The sequence below is a fragment of the Hyaloscypha bicolor genome, assembly GCF_002865645.1.
Source record: "Hyaloscypha bicolor E unplaced genomic scaffold K444scaffold_17, whole genome shotgun sequence".
Classification (NCBI taxonomy): Eukaryota; Fungi; Ascomycota; class Leotiomycetes; order Helotiales; family Hyaloscyphaceae; genus Hyaloscypha; species Hyaloscypha bicolor.
In genome coordinates this window covers 592,444-610,323 of record NW_020194519.1, presented here as the reverse complement: position 1 = coordinate 610,323, position 17,880 = coordinate 592,444, and the positions used below count along the sequence as shown (strand labels likewise).

At 25.9% G+C, this 17,880-nt stretch overlaps 1 protein-coding gene across 1 annotated transcript; it reads left to right on the top strand.

Moving 5' to 3' along the window:
• Positions 1–16,306: 16,306 nt before the first annotated feature.
• Positions 16,307–17,880, top strand: K444DRAFT_640543 (MFS general substrate transporter; the record flags this gene model as incomplete). The annotated part of the gene is made up of 2 exons (XM_024884507.1): positions 16,307–17,194; positions 17,260–17,880. The coding sequence occupies 2 exons, from the start codon at positions 16,307–16,309 to the stop codon at positions 17,878–17,880; spliced, it is 1,509 nt and encodes a 502-aa protein (XP_024741637.1).

Sequence of the window (17,880 nt, the reverse complement as noted above, 5' to 3'; positions counted from 1 at the left end):
GCACCACTTAATGCTTACCATAGAGCCATTCCGCTTCCAAATAACCCAGGGCCAGTATGCCCTAGTATGAAAAAGAAATACTTATAGTATTTATACCACTTATAAATATTTATAATTAGTATTAAATGGAATATAAGTAGGGTAATACTCTAATAATTAGAGTAAAGTAAAATATATACTTATAAATATTTATAAATAGAAGTAAGTACTTATTATATAATTATAGTAAATTATAATTTACTTAAAAGCTATTAAATAACTAAAGAAATCTTATTTATTAAATAGTATTAGTTTATTAGAAATATATAGTATTATTGGTTTATTAGTAATATATAATACTATTATATAAGCGTGGAATGCTATTTATATAAGATTAGTAAAGTTATTATTATTTAGAAATAAGAAGTATAGTATTATAGTATTAATATATAATTCCTAAATCTGCTAAGCCTAATAGAATCTAGTTTACTAGTCGAGTTACCTATAAGATATAAGGTTATATAACTATATCCTATATCTCATATCTTATTACTTATATCCCGTATCCCGTATCCTATAACTATATATATAACTCCTAAAAAAATAGCTATACTAATACTAGAAACTTTTTAAAAAACGCAAAAGATAGTACCTCTCTCTAATTATATATAAATTCTCTAATCTGGCCTAATATTAGGTTTCCCAAATATTTTATATATCTATATTACTTCTAAGGTTTTAGTTATATACTAAAGACTATAGTCTTTTATATATAACTTCCTCTCTTATAATATCCTCCTATCTTATATATCTATTTCCTGCTCTATTTATACTTAATCTATTTCTCTATATCTAATTATATAGTATTTATATTAATTAGGTACTTAAGGATATTTATTAGCTTTAATTTTATTATAGAATTAGTAGAATTCGATTTTCCTTTAATTTATTTAATTTCTGTAATCTCTTATTATTTATATATTTATTAAAGATATATTATATTAATTATTAGATGCTTTTCTCGAGTAGTTTCTAATTTAATAAGGCATTTATATAACGACTTCGAATTTATATAAACTACTAGTAATAGTTTTATTTCTAGTACTTTATTAATTATAGATTTAACTAAAATGCCTATATTAAAGCTATAAGTTATATTATAAAGTTCTAAAGCTAGAATACTTCTAGTAAATAATATTAGTATATCTAGTTCCGTTTACTAGAACTAGAATATATCTGATTTAGAAAAAAAGATTTCTATTATTTGCAAACGAAATATCTATAAAAATAATTAAATATAAGAACTTCTTTACTAGCTTTATAAATCTCAGTTCTCTAATAGTATTCTCAATTTATTATTAAATGTATTTATTAAATACCTTTATATTAGTTTCCGAGAATTTAATAGCTTAAATAGTAATTAATAGATTATATAAAGCTTCTGGTTAATAGACTAATATAATATATACTTCTCTAGTATATTAGGTAATATATTAGTCCTTAATAAAAAGATCTTAATAAATAGTACCTCTATTATTTATAGTAGTAGTATTTTTTATAGAAATAATTCAGAGGCTTTTATACTAGTATTTCTATATAAGAGTAATTCTAGTAGTATTTATATAAATAATATTTCTATTAAACTTGAAATTATAGTTAAAAGTAAGGTATTTATACTTCTTAGCTAAGAATTTAGCCTTTTAGAGCTTTAATTACTTTGCCTTTATAAAATTATTAGTTCTAATAAATAAAGTATTATTAGTTTAAAGGCTAATAATTTTAAAGAGCTACTTATTATAGAAAAGATAAGGGTTATAAGTTAATTATTTTATAGAAAGCTCGTTAATATAATAGAAATAGTAAGTTTTAAACTAGTAATTTCTAGCTTCTAATATATTATATAATAGTTTTATAACTTTTAGAATAGAATTATTCTTTAGATTTAGCTCTTTAGCAAGTTTATAAAATAAGTTAATATAAAAATTATTGTTAAATAAAGTTATTAATTAGATATAAACTTATAAAATATTATATAAATATAACTTTATAGTATTTATTATTATAGTAGTAATACTAAAGATAATTCTCTAACTAATATATTAAATAATAAGTAATTATATTAATATTATATATTTCTTACTATTATTATAAGCTTAAATAACTAGTCTCGATTTCTTAAATTCTCTTTCTATATCTTTATTCTTAATCTTATTAATAAATCAGAAGTTAAAAATATATATTTCTTTTAATATCTGAAATCTAAAAGTAATCTCAAATATATTCTTTTCTAGAAGGCTAGTAATTTTAATTTAATAGAAGTTCTTATATAAGTTATTATCTTATAGAAATACTATAATATCTAGGGTCTTATATAAGTATTCTCTATTATACTTTAATAGAATAATAGAAATAGTAAGAGAAATTATATCTATATTATTTTTGGCCTTATTATAAAGTTTAAAAATAGATTTAGGTTTGAGGCTATTAGTAATAACCTTAATATCTCCTATATAAAAGAATTTTATAGAAGTTAAACGGAAGGTAGTATTACTATATAGTAGAGCTAATATATAGTTCTCTCTATTAATAGCTACTAGCTTATATAGTTTATTCTAACTACTAGATTAATTAGTTTTTCCTTTATATTATATAAGAATATCCGAATTTAAGGAAAGTTTATAAATATTAGTAATACTAGAACTATTTCGGATATTTAGAGTATTTATAATCTAGTATCTAGCTTAAAGCTTCTGAATTTCTACTATTACTTTCTTAAATACTACTAATTACTATAATATAATTAGTAATAGGATATTATATTTAGTTATTCGGAATAAAGTACTATAAACTAAAAGAGTTAAAATAATACTATTAAATTTTATAGAATTATTAATAGCTTTAAAAGCTATTTAGAATATAGTATCTCTATTAATTTTATTAATTTCGGCTATAATAATAAGATAGATATATTAAATTAAGCTATAGTAGTATTCTATAATTCTAATAGAATTATAAGCTTTTATAGAAATGATTTTAACCTTAGTTTCTATAATATTTATAAATTAAATAAATTTCTTATTAGTAAACTACTTTCTAATATTTACTATAATCTAATTAGAAGAGCCTAAATAGATATTAATTTAATACTATTTTAGGGTATTTCAAATATATAATATACTAATATTTTAAAGCTATTAGCCGGCTTAATATTAAGTACCTTTATTAATAATATAAAGTATAAATTTACCGGAAATATAGAAGATATTAATAATAATAAAGTAGTTAAAGCTAATATTATTTCTTAGGTTAAACTTAAATTATTCCGGTAATTATTCGAATTTCTAGTATTATTTATAGTATTTTATAAGATATTTAAAGGCTTTTATATTAATATTATAGCCTATTTATTCTAGTATATTTTAGAGCTTACTAATAAATAAATAACTAAAATAGTAGTATAGATATTATAATTTAACTTTTATAAGAAAGTAGAAATTATAAGTAAAGAATTCGGAAATAAAGCTTTATAGTATAATATTCTAAAGTAAGAAAAAATATCTAAAATATTATTATAATTTAGCTTTTGATCTTATTAGCTAATATAATTGCCTATATTCTATTGCCTTCTAGATATATATAATACGGCCGCCTTACTAGGGAAATAGGCTTGAAATATACTAGAGATATTTAGAAGGCTAAGTTCTTTTAGAACTAATATATTATAGAATATATATACTTCCTTATAGCCTTCTATATTCTAGTTTTCCCTTTCTTAGCTTTGAATTGTCTTTATAAGAGATCTTCTACCTTATTTTCTAAGCCTTAAATACTATATTCGTAATAATATTTAAAGCTTATTTCCTTTAATTCTATAGAGGATTTCAAATAAACCAATTTAGAACTATTAGTAATATAGGTACCGCTAAGATAACGGAACCTTAGAAATATAAGTAATAGACTTTAGAATAATAAAAGCGAAAAGCTTTAGAATCCTTAAAGGAATTAGATATTTATATCTTTATAAATATATACTAGTAGTATATTAGAAATCCCCTGAAAACCCGAAAATCAAAGAACCTCAAATAAAGGCTATTCTTTAACCAAGTTCTAGAATAATAAGCACCTATAGGCTAGTAACCTGACTACTATCCTTAAGTTCTATCCTATAATATTATAGGCCCTATATATATACTAGTAATAAGATTACTAGAAAGAATATAGTAAAGGAAAAGTATAATAAGTCAATTTCCTAGAATACTATATAACTAGGAACTATATTAATTTTCGTTAAGGCTTCCGGTAAAGCTCTTACTAGTTCAGATTATTCTATTAGCGGCCCTTTCTGAACTAAATATCCCGTTAGTATTTCTAGAGAATTTATAAATAAGTCTATAAAAATAGAACTCTCTACTTTTATTATAAAGCTTCTAGAGACTAAAGACTATATTATTACCGGAAAGTTATATAAATAGACTAAAGAACCTAATATCTTACTTTCAGATATTAATATTATTATAAAGAGCTATTAGAAAAATGTCTAAAGAGCTATTTTATATAAAAATACCTATAGTTATAATAAAGCTATTCTCGAAAATATTAAACTCTATAATATTAAGCTCGAGGATAATATTAAGTACTATATAGCTATAATAGATCGGCTTATAGTAGCTCTAACTACTTCTGCTTTGCCTGCTTTAGCTACTTTAAATCTCTCTTAAAAGAATTTCGAACTATTTTCCGCTTATTTCTATCTAAAATCTTCTATATCTTATATTTTCTTTAGAAATACTAGAGTTATTAAGCTTCTAGATTTAACTCTCTTTACTAGAGATTATACTGTCTTTAATAACTGGCTAATTTAGATTAAGAATAAGCTATAAGGAAATACTAATTTATATCCCTTAGAGAATCTCAAGATTATTTATATTTCTAGTAAATTTACTAGTAATACTCTTGCCCTAACTAATTCTTATATAAACGAAAATAATTCGAATTAGTACTATTAGCTTTTAGAGCTTTATTTTTATCTAAAGAAGCTATATTCTAATCCTAATAAGATATAGAATACTTGCTATAACTTTAGTAAGCTTTAAATATACTTTAGTTAAATATTTTAGGAGTTCTATACTCTTTTCTTATAATTATCTATAAAAGGCAATATTAGTCTTTAAGATATTAAATATAAACTAAATAAGAAGCTCTTACTAAAGCTCTAGAAGTTAGTATATATATATTATAATAATTCTTCTATTAATACTATTTGCTTTACTTAGTACTATACTATTAATAATTAGTAAATTAAGGCTATATATAAGAAGACTAAAAAATATAAGAAGGCAGAAGCTATTTTAGCCAAGTTTACTTCTAGTACTATACTTTTATATACTTCTAAAAAGAAGCCCAAGAAGCCTATATTAACTATTCTTATTAAATATATATTCCCTTATAAGTATAAGTAATATTCTATAAAGATCGAGAATCTTTTAACTATTAAGTACTATAACTATAACGAGTTCGGCTACTATATTAGATACTATCCGGTTCTATATAGTAAGGAAACTAAGGTAGCTTTTTCTAGAATTAAGCCGGGCTTAGTTTCTATTCTACCGGAATATACTATTCTAGTAAAGTATTTGGAGAATTCGAGCTCTAATTCTGGTATAGAACCGGGAAATAAATATCCCTAAAGAAAGTCTTTACTTTAGGGGCTTATAATATAAATTTGGTAAAGATTAACTTAACTTATCTAATAAAAGGAAATGCTCTTATAATACTTTATATTATTAGTATAAATAAATTAGAAATTAAGTCTTTTTCCCTTATTAATACTAGAGCTAATAGTTATACTTTTATTAATATAAAGCTTATTTAGCTTATAGAGTAATTTTTAGAAATAGAACTATAACCCTTTCCTTTATCCTATATTATATATAGTTTTAATAGAAAGCTAGCTAAATCTACTAAGAAATATATAGAAATCTTATTTCTAATTAATAGATAAAGTATTAATATACCTATAATTATTCTAAATCTTAAAGATTATAATATTATCCTTAGTAGAAAATAGGTAATATATATTAATATTCTAGTTAATTATAGAAGATATAGGCTTATATAGCTAAAGAATAAGCCTAAATCTATATAATTCGGTTATATTATTAGTATTTCTTAGTAATAGCTAGAGAAGTAATCTAATAAGAAGTATTAAAAAGATACTAATTAATAAGATTCTATTATAAGCTATTTCTGGAAATCTTCTATTTTTAAGCGGTTTTTCTTTTTTCGAACTAATTAGAGGGAATTATATAAGACTATAGAGAAGAAGTTTCTATAGCCTAATTAAAATATAATATCTAAATAAAAGCCAAAAAAATAAAAAGAGGTCCTTAATAAAAAGTAAATATTAGATCTAACTATTCTTATCTTTATAGTATTTAATTATATAGCTAAAAAAGAAGATAATATTATTAGTCGAATCTCTATTTATAAGATTAATAAAAAGCTTAAAGTTCGGAAAAAAGAAGCTATTTCTGGCCTAGAGAATTAATAACCGAAAGAAATAAAGCTTTAGTAGCTATAGAGGATATTACTTCCGGAACTTAAGAAATATATCTCTATTTTTTCAAAGAAGAAATCTAATATTCTTTCTTTCTATAGACTATATAATTATAAGATTTAGATTAAAGGCCTAAAGAAAACCAAAAGTATTAGATATTAATTCTTCCGGTAATAGTTTACTTAAAAGCTTTTAGAAATCAAGTATTTTTTAGAAGATAATTTGGCTAAGGGCTTTATTAAAGCTAGTTAGATTTCCTTTACTTTACTAGTTCTTTTTATAAAGAAAGTAAACGGAGGTTTATATTTCTATATTAATTTCTACTATCTAAATAATATTATCCAAAAGAATTAATATTTCTTTCTATTTATTAATAAAACTTTAAATTAATTATCTAAAGCCAAGATCTATACTAAATTAGATATTTACTAAGCTTTCTATTATATAGCTATAGATCCAAACTTTTAAAAGCTAATAATATTCCGTATTTACTATAGAGTATATAAATATAATATTCTCTAGAAAGGCTTTATAAATAGCCCGGCTATATATTAATACTATATAAATAATATATTTTTTAAATATCTAAATAACTTTTATATAGTATATCTTAATAATATTCTTATTTACTTAGAGAATCTAGTAAAGTATAAATAGTATATATAAAAAGTACTAGACTATTTATATCTTACTGGCCTCTAAGTAAATATTAAGAAATCGGAATTTAAAGTTATATATATAAAATACTTGGGTTTTATTATCTCTATATCTGGTATTAAAGTAGATTCTAATAAAATCGAGGTAATATATAACTAGTAATCCCTAAAAATAGTTAAGAGTATATAGTTCTTTCTCGGTTTCTATAATTTTTATAGATACTTTATTAGAGAATACGGGCGGATTACTAGACCTTTTACCTTACTTATAAAAAAGGAGATTTCCTTTAAGTAATCCGAGTAATATTGAGAGGCTTTTACTTATCTAAAGGAAACTATAATTTCTATTCTAGTTCTATAATATTATAATTCAGATTTGCCTATAATAATAGAAATAGATATATTTAAAAAAGTAGTTACTAGCCTACTTTTTTAATAAGATCCGGAAATAGGCTTTTAGTATCCTATAGCTTATTTTTTCAAAATTATATTTCTGGTAGAGCTTAATTATAATATATATAATAAGGAAATACTTGCTATAGTATAAGTACTAAAGAAATAAAGAGCTAAACTAGAGGGCCTTTAGAATACTTTCTTTAAAATCTATTTTAATTACTATATCTTAAAATACTTTATAACTACTAAAAAGCTCTCTTCTTAATAAGCTAGATAGGCTAAGCTCTTATTCCGCTATTATTTTAAGCTTATATATTATTCTGGAAAATCGAATAAGCAAATAGATACTTTATTATAAAGATAAGATAAAGTAGATACTTAGGGCCAGATTAAGGAAAAGCTATAAACTCAAGTACTTTTCCTTAAAAATAAGATTAATCCGGAGATTATCTATAATTTATAGCTTATAGCAATACTTTATAAGGTTGGCTTACTTAATCCGGAATTCAGCCCTGAAAACCAAATATATACTAAAGATTTTCTAGAGGAGAATATCTCTATTAGAGATATAATTCCCTTAGAAAAAAGTATTTTTTTAGAAGCTTTACTAGTAGACTTTATTATAATAGCCCCTATAGAAGTATTATTAAAGGCTTCCGCCAAATATAGTAGTTTATAATTTATAAATAAAATTCTATAGGATAATTATATATTACCGGATCTAGAAAAGCTATATATAATAGCTTAAGCCAAAAGTAATATCTAGATATTATAAGACGGCCTTTTTTTATACTATAGAAAACTTTATATTATAGAGAATGAAATGACTTCCGGACTACCTTTATAGATTGCCTTAATTTATAAAATATATAATAAATTCCTTTCTAGATATTTTAGATATATAAAGCTCTAATAGCTATTAAAGAAGTAATATTACTAGCTATCTATAAATAAGAATATTAATTAATACTATAGTAATTACTATATTTATAGAAGATTATATATATCTAGAGATAAGAAGCCTAATTTACTTTATTTCCTTCTAGTTTCTAATTACCTCTAGTAATATATTACTATAGATTTCAAAAGCTATTTAGAAAGTAAATTGGGCTATAATATAGTTACTATATTTATAAATTACTTATTTAAGTACCTAATTATAATTTCCGTATAAGATATAATTATAGCTAAATAGCTAGTATCTCTATTTTTATTTTATATAGTATACCAAGTAAATATTTCAGAAATAATTATATTAGATCAGAAACCCTAATTTATATCCGATTTTTAGAGTGAATTCTATATAAGAATTAGTATAAAGCTTAAGCTCTTTATAGCTAATTACCTTTAAATAAATAGATAAATAGAGATTATTAATTAGTACTTTAATTAGAGATTATATCCGTATATTAACTATTACTAGAATAACTAAAATAAATAGGTTACTATAATTAATTATTAATAAGCCTCTTTTTAGTATAAAACTATTAGCTAATTCCTGTTTATAACTAAAAAGAACTATAAGCCTTATATCTCTCTAGACTAGAACTTCCCTATTAAAGCTAACTTACCTAAAGAGAAGCTAAATAGAAATAAAGCTAAAGTATTAGTAAATCGATTATATAAATTATAGTAACTTATTTAAGGTAATATAAAGCAAGTATAAGAATAATATATAGTATAAGCTAATAAATACCGCTATTTGATTAATTTCAAAGTCGGAGATAAGATATAAATTATTATAAAGTACTAGAAATCTAATTATTCGAGCCAGAAGCTAGGAAACTAAATAGAAAGTCCGTTTGAGATTCTAGAATAATATAGCTACTTATTTCTTCTAAAACTACTAGAAACTATAAAGATATATCTAGTTTTTTATATAGAGAAGCTATAAAAAGACCTCTAGAATTCTCTACTAGGTTAAGTAAACCTGGAACTACCCTTATTAATACTAGAGAATAGTAAATAAAAGTATAGTATTAAGCGGGTTATTATAATTAAGCTAGTAAGAAATAGGCTAAAGTATAGAATTTATTAGGTTAGTTAGGATAAGAATCTAGTATAGTATCTAGCTTTAGTACTAAATAATAGCCTCTTAATTTTATAGAGTTTCTATAATAATAATATTAATATACTAGAACCTTTATAAAACCTATAATATTAGTTAGATTATATAAAAAATAATATTTATCTAGAACTATATAGAAATAATAATAAATCCTTCTAAGTTATATAGTAAAGGTATTAGCCTTTTATATATAATATCTATATCCAAGATACTAGTTTACTTTAGAGAGAAAAATAATATAAAATTAAATAGATTAACGGCTTTTATAAAGCTCGGAAATAAGCTTATTTTAAAGAAAGAAGTAATATTATAATTTAGCTTTTGACTTTATTAGCTAATATAGTTGCCTATATTCTATTGCCTTCTAGATATATATAATATGGCTGCTTTACTAGAGAAATAGGCTTGAAATATACTAGAGATATTTAGAAGGCTAAGCCTCTTCGGAACTAGTATACTATAAGGTATATATACTTTCTTATAGCCTTCTATATTCTAGTTTTCCTTTCCTTAGCTTTGAATTATCTTTATAAGAGACCTTCTACCTTGCTTTCTAAGCCATAAATACTGTATCTATAATAAATATTATATTATAGATATAAAGTATTTAATAGAAATAATGAAATAATTAGTAAGATTATTAAAATAGATTTCTAGCTTATCTATATTAGTTAAGCTAAATAGAAATAGAGTCTTTATAAATATAATATAGAATTATACTTATCTAATTAGTATTCTTATTATTATAGATCTAATAGAAAATATAAATTTAATATTAAACTAGATATTAATTTAATTTTTAATAATTTCATTAAGTTTAATACTATTATTAGTTTACTATAAAGCTTGAAATTAGTTAGAACTAGTAATTAAGAATTTAGAGACTCTAGTATTAATTATAACTTTATAAAAGTAATAAGTATTATATTTTAATATATTATTAATTATAAATATCTGGATATCTTCTATTTATTTAATAGACTTTAAAGTATAGTTTTTATCTATTATCTAATATATAAGAGAAAGAGAAATAAGGTTATTTATAAAAGTATTAGTTATAAAAATAGTAGAAATAGAGGCTATAAAAGTAGCTAGAAAGCTTTTAATAGAAATAAAATAGAAATTAGAGTAATATTTCTTTCCTTTATTTATTTCTGCTAGTTAAGCTTTAAAAGTATTATTTATTGGTTTATTTTTATTCTTTTTATTATTCTTTTCTTCTTTAAATTTAATAATATACTATATATAAATACTATTAAAGTATTTATTAAAGTTACGGGTATTTCGGAATCTAAATTAGTAAATATTTCTATTTTTAAATCGAGTTTTCTTAGCCTTTTATTTCTTTAATATATACTTCTATAAGCAGTATTCGGGTCTCTTATATATAAAATATAATTTCAGAGTATAATTATTATTATTATATAATTTAAAGTAGTTATTATAGGTTCCGAAATTATAGCTAGATCTATATTAATAATTTTCGGATAGATAATAGCTTAAAGGGTTTTAAGAATAATATTATTAATTAGTAAAGTAGGTTTTAGTAATAATTTATTACTTTTTCTTATAAATAGTAATAAATAATTAGAGCTTATTAATAAGCTAGCTAAGATTATTAAAAGAGTCCGAAATTATATATTAGTATACTAGTAAGCCTTAATAGAAGATAATAATCTTATTATATAGAAATTTAGTACTTTATAAAACAGAAATAAGGCTATATTATAATTTATATAGATTATTAATTAGTATTTAAATAAACTCAAATATTATCTTTTTAGAGTCTTTTACTATTATAATTACTAAAATAATAGTATTTTATTTATCTAGATTTTAATAATAGAAATCGGGGCTTTTAAAGAAGCTATAGATATTTATATAAGCCTTTTTATATATATAGCTCGAGAGCTAGTTATTATAAAAGTAGTTTTATACTAGTTCCTTTAATATAATAGGAAAAGCTCTTACTAGTATTTCTTCTAGAAGCTTTATATATTAGTAGATATTAAGAAAAATAATAAGTTTATAATTAAAACTACTATTAGTTCTATTATATTTCTATATTTCGAAATATATCTTTATTACTTCTTTAATAAGTATTCTAGTAGTAATAATAGATATTAATTAATAGAAGGTCGGGTTTAATAGTAATACTAGTAGTAGTAAAAATAGAAGTAGTAAATAGCTTTAATTTAAAAGAAGTAAATAGATAGCTTGATTTCTTAATTAAAAGTATCTAATTCTCTTATATCTAGTTTTATCTAAAGTAAGATAAACTAATATAATAGGTCTCTAAAGAAGATCTATTCTAATTAGACTATTATTAATAATATTAGCTTTATTTTATATATTTTTTATTTCTTTTTAGATAAAATTAATAAAGAATTATATAATAATAAGGTTTCTATAGTTCTATTTAATATAAATACTATTATATTAATATTAGACTTAAAGATTTTATATAAGTATATAATTAATTAGACTATATATTATAGTATTAAAGTTTTTGAAATTATTCTAAAATAGATCTTATAGATTATTATTACTTTTCTATATAAGATATACTAATATATCTTAATAGTTAGATATTTCTAAAGATTAGCCTTTATTATAATTACCGAATTAATACCGTTTTTCTATTTCTTAATTAGCTTCTTTCCCTTATTAGTATTTATACTAAACCGAGTTTAGGTTCTTTCTAGTATATATATATAACTTGTAGTAAAAGAGGTTTAAAGGTAAGATAGTTTATAGTAGGTTTATAGAAAGGATTTAGTAATAAAGATATCTAAATATTTAGATATCTGATTTAGATATTAGGTTCAGATATCTAGTTAAGATACTAGATATCTAATTAAAATATTTAATTAAAATACTAGATATCTGGTTTAGGTATTAGATATCCAGATATCTAGAGATATTAAAAGTATTAAAGTAAATATTTTATTCTTAAATATTTCGTCTATAATAAGAAATTTAGGGAGTGAAATATTATAATTTCAGAAGAGTTTAAAATTTAAAGAATTCGATTTAATAGTAAAATTAAAGTTATAGTTAAAGAGCTTTAAGAATATATATAGAATATATATTCTAGAGAAAGAATTCTATAAATATAGGTATTATATAAATAGAAAAAATAATTTCCAAAAAAGTAATTTTAGAGCTAAAAAAAGTTAGTTTTAAAAGATAATAGAAGTTAAATAAATAGATAATTAAATAGCTAACTATTTATTAATTAGTAAAAGCTAGTTTTTTTTCTATAAGCTACTAAATACTTTTATAAAATTAATAAATAGTTTCTTTCTTTAATATAGAATAAACTAGATTTGTTTTAGGCTACTAAATGCTTTTAGAACTAATCTAAAATCTTCTCTAATTTATATATATAAATAAATCTTAATAGTAAGCTACTAGATCTTTCTAATTTAGATATCTACTAATTAGTATTAGTTTACTAGTAATATATAATACTATTATATAAATATAAAATATTATTTATATAAGGTTAATAAAGTTATTATTATTTAGAAATAGAGAATATAGTATTATAGTATTAATATATAACTTCTAAATCTGCTAAGTCTAATAGGGTCTAGTTTACTAGTCGAGTTATCTATAGAATATAAGGTTATATAACTATATCCCGTATCTTATATTCTATTACCTATATCTTATATCTTATATCCCGTAACTATATATATAATTCCTAAAGAAATAGCTATACTAATAAATATAATATATAATATATATAAAATATTTAGTATATAAGTTAATAAAGTAATTAATATTTAGAAGTAAGAATTATAGTATTATAATACTAATATATAATTCCTAAATCTACTAAGTTTAATAGAAACTAGTTACTAGTCGAGTTATTTATAGAATATAAAGTTATATAACTATATCTTATATTTTATATCTTGTAATTATATATATAACTTTTAAAGAAATAGTTATACTAATAGTAATAATTATAATAATAATTTAATATATTTAATATTATAAAATAAATTTGAAATAAATTTCGCTTTATATAAGCTTTTAATATATTATAAAAAAAACAAATAAAAAACAAAAAAACTTAAATAATTTTTTTATTAATTATTACTTTAAAATTAAAGAATATAATCTTTTTATTAAATATTAGAGATTTTAATAAAGAAGTTTAAATTACTATTTTTAATAATTACTAAAATATTAATAAGTTTCTTTTAATTTTATATATTATTTATTCTTTAGCTTTATTTAAAATTATTATTATTATTTGTATTTATAAAAAAAATATTAAATTTTAATAAAAATAAGTTTTTATTTAATTTAAAATTTAAGAATATATATTAAATTTTTAGCTTTCTTTTTCTTTAAATTATAAAAAAGACATACTATTATTTTATATAGTTATTTAATAATTAATTATTTAATATTATAAATTGAACTAAATTTTAATTAAATACTAGTTATAGTTATATATTTATTATAAATCTTGGTTTCTAGATTATGAGCTTACTACTAAAAAAAGTTAATGGTTTTAGTAATATTCTCAGACCTTATAAAGCTAAAGTTGCTTACTTTACTTTATAGTTTTATAATTACTATAGATTATAACCTTATATAATTCAAAAACACGCGATAAAAGAAGCCGAAATAAGTTTAGAACGCTTATAAAATTAAAGCGTCTTAAATAGTTACATTGTTCATTTCTTAGCAAAGTACGCTAAAATCACAGACTTTTGTCGGCAGGCTTGTTAGCCTAGCCCCTGATCGATAGCCCCAATTGACACTCCCGGGGGGATTGTTTTACGTTTTCCCCCATCGGCCCTACTCTGACCCACTATTGCGCCCATGACCATCCGGAGATTCTACAAGAGCTGGCACAACTACTAGGCGCTGCAAAACGTCTGGCAAGTCTGGATGACCTGGCACAAGTCGTGTCTTTTCTTGCTAGCGGCGCAAGCCGCTCATCAGGCTGGGTAAATGGGGGTGTAATACAGGTAAATGGGGAATTAACTATGGGTAACCATATTCATCCAAGCAATACGCTGTGAGATCCTTCGTAGATAGGTATCTGTTCAGCTGCGGCCATAAGCGCAATTCCATGATCAATCATACTTCAAAATTAGAGAGAATCAGAAGTCGTATAATCGAGGGTCAGGACTTGCACCAAAGCCCCTACGTCCCTACGGGTTTAGTGCGTATCAGCAATATGGTCATGTATCAGCGATACGGTCATTTTTGTGATAACTTCCACAATTTCACAAAATTGAAAAATTGAAAGAAGCCAAAAATTGCGCAATTATCGGGCGTACCTCTATATAAACTTTTTTTTAACATCTTGTATTACGTTGCGAGGTTATTAAAAATTCTAGATTTTTTTTGTTAGGGAAAAAAAGCGACCGTATCGCTGATTTTTGACCGTATTGCTGATACGCACTAAACCCGCAGGGACGTAGGGGCTTTAGTGCAAGTCTCGACGCACGATTATCGAGAACTAGAAATTATGATTCGCTGCAAAAGCTCGCTTAAGCACGCGCGGACCAGTGCGCACCGGGCCGCAGCTGCAGCTGCAGGGATAGACAGACGACTCGGATGCTCCGCATCAATCTTCCCTCGTTTAACCGAAAGGCTCCCTTGTCAACATCGTATAGAGGTTTCAGATATCTGAATCAGGTCGGAGACAGGAGTGTAATCAGAACATTTATCATGGTCTAAATCGAACCGTTGTGGGAGATAGGGCGAAAAAGCGCTGCGACTATAGAAAAGAGTAAGAATTAGCTATTATTACTGGAAATAGAAGGCCTGCTTTGATATAACTTTTATATTTAAATATATTATGGACCTTCTCTTGCTTTATAGAATGATATGTGATATTCACAAAGCCGTGAATTTGAAATTTATGTGCGACGGCTCGTTCTCGTTATTGCCTGTCAGTCAAGGTCAAAGCTAAGAAGTCAACCACCAGAAATTTGGCAGATTCGATGTAGTCTTCTTGGATTACATGATTGTTCGCTGTTATGTTGAATTATAGAAAAGTTAAAATTATACCAGTAGGGTTAACGATTAGACTAAGTGAGGATCAAAATTGCGGCGAAACTAATTTTAATTAAGATAACTTTAAGACGTGCGCATGTGTACAGCCACAAATCTTGCAGTAAAAAGTTTTGGCTTTTCGGCTGGAATTCACACCCGGAGACCCGGAGGGGATTTGATTTTTGTCTCGGCTTAAAACCCCTAACTTGAAGGTCTATTACGAATTGGGTTGTAGCCAAAAGTGTAAACAGTTGTCAGACTGTGAGGTGTAGGCGCGTCTTGAGGGGGAAGGTGGGGAGTACTTGCAGCGGATAATCAGATTTATCAGTGGCATTTGCAGGCGCGTCTTGACTCTCGAGGAGGAAGCCGGAAAGCCTTTGCAGCGGACAAATGCCAAAAAAAGAGCGTGTCCCTCAGGGGAGAGGGCACCTAGTCAATAAATTCGGGGACCGCCGGATGGGAGCTGTCGCGTGTCCAAAGGGGGGCGGGAGGTTGTTGGACCTGGACAGTACGGAGCACAGCGTTGTCTGTTTCGACATGTCTAAGTGCTGTGTAGAATTCCTTCATTCTTCTCTGTGCAACTTTGTAAGAAATTTCCAACCCCCAGGCCACTTCTCAGTCATGTCGTCCGGAACAGCAAAGGCCTTCAGCAAGAAGTTTTCAGAGCTCCGCTGCTCACGCACTTTCATCATCTGCACAGTTGCCATCGCAGTGTTCGTAGACATGTTTCTATATAGTCTTATTATTCCTATCCTACCTACTCTGCTCACCGAACGGGCACAAGTCACCTCGAGCAAAGTCCAAGTTGCTCTTGCCGGCCTTCTTGCCGCCTATAATGTCGCGATCGTCATCTGCGCTCCCATTAGCGGCTATTTTGCAGACAAATGGTCTAATAGAAAGATGCCACTATTAGGTGGTTTGTTCGCCCTAGCTGGTGCGACGGTCTTATTTACATTATCAAAGAACCTGGGCCTTCTCTACCTGGCACGCATACTCCAAGGAGTTTCCGCATCAATCGTCTGGGTTGTTGGGCTCGCCTTGCTCGTCGATGCCACTGGCTCAGAAGACATAGGCTCTGCAATGGGCTGGATCTCGCTAGGGCTATCTCTTGGGGATACCTGTGGGCCACTTATTAGTGGCGTTGTGTATGAGCGAGCTGGCCACTATGCGGCATTCAGCGTAGCCTTTGCTGTAATCACCGTGGATATAATCCTCCGATGCCTTCTTCTTGAACCTCAGTCACAAGATGCCTCAACGCCGGAGGAGGTTCAGCCAGGTCAAGATTCGGCACCCCAAAGCATAGAGTCCTATGTCTTAGAGGGCAGGTCGAACAGATCAGCAGAAGGTGTGCCCCAGCTTAGCGACAATGAGTCCGGACTCGAACACCGGCAGGAGAAAGACGTTCCTCAAGGGTCCTTCAACATCTTCAAACTCCTCAAATACCCCGACATGCTTTGCAGCCTCTGGTGTATTTTTATGATCACGGTTGTGCTGACTGGTCTTGAAGCTGTAAGCGGACTACATTACTTCCAGACCAACTTGATTACAGGGACAAGCTAATATGTGTACTCTAGGTCATACCATTACACATTGAGTTGGCTTTTGGGTGGTCTTCTCAAGGCGCCGGTCTGATTTTCGTCTCGCTCGCAATTCCAATCTTCCTAAGTCCACTTATCGGCATGCTATCTGATCGCTTTGGCTCTCGTCCACTATCTGCAGCCGGACTCCTCCTGGCAACAGTCTTTGGGCCACTTTTGGCTCTCATTCGGTCTTTCAGTGTCGGCCGGGTCGTCCTCCTTGTGTTCTTTCTTGTGGTTATCGGACTAGGTATTAGTCTGGTTATGACACCTGAAATGGCCGTAATTTCGATATTTTCCAACTCCAAAGCGAAAGAAAAGCCCAACGAGTTTGGTCCAGGAGGCGCTACTGCACAATGCTGCGCCTTAACGACCATTGCAACTGCTACGGCAGGTTCAGTCGGGCCTCTTATTGCGGGTACCATCCAGTCGATTTCAGGGTGGACTGCAACATCTATAGCGGTTGGGGCATTTGCCGCTCTCGGACTCGTCCCTGTCCTCCTCAAGGCGACTTACGACCGGAGTTTTAGTCAGCCAAAGGCCGAGGACACAGCTACAAGTTCTGCAGAGACAAGAGATATCGACACGACAAGGGCGCCTATGTGGGGCAGTAAGTGA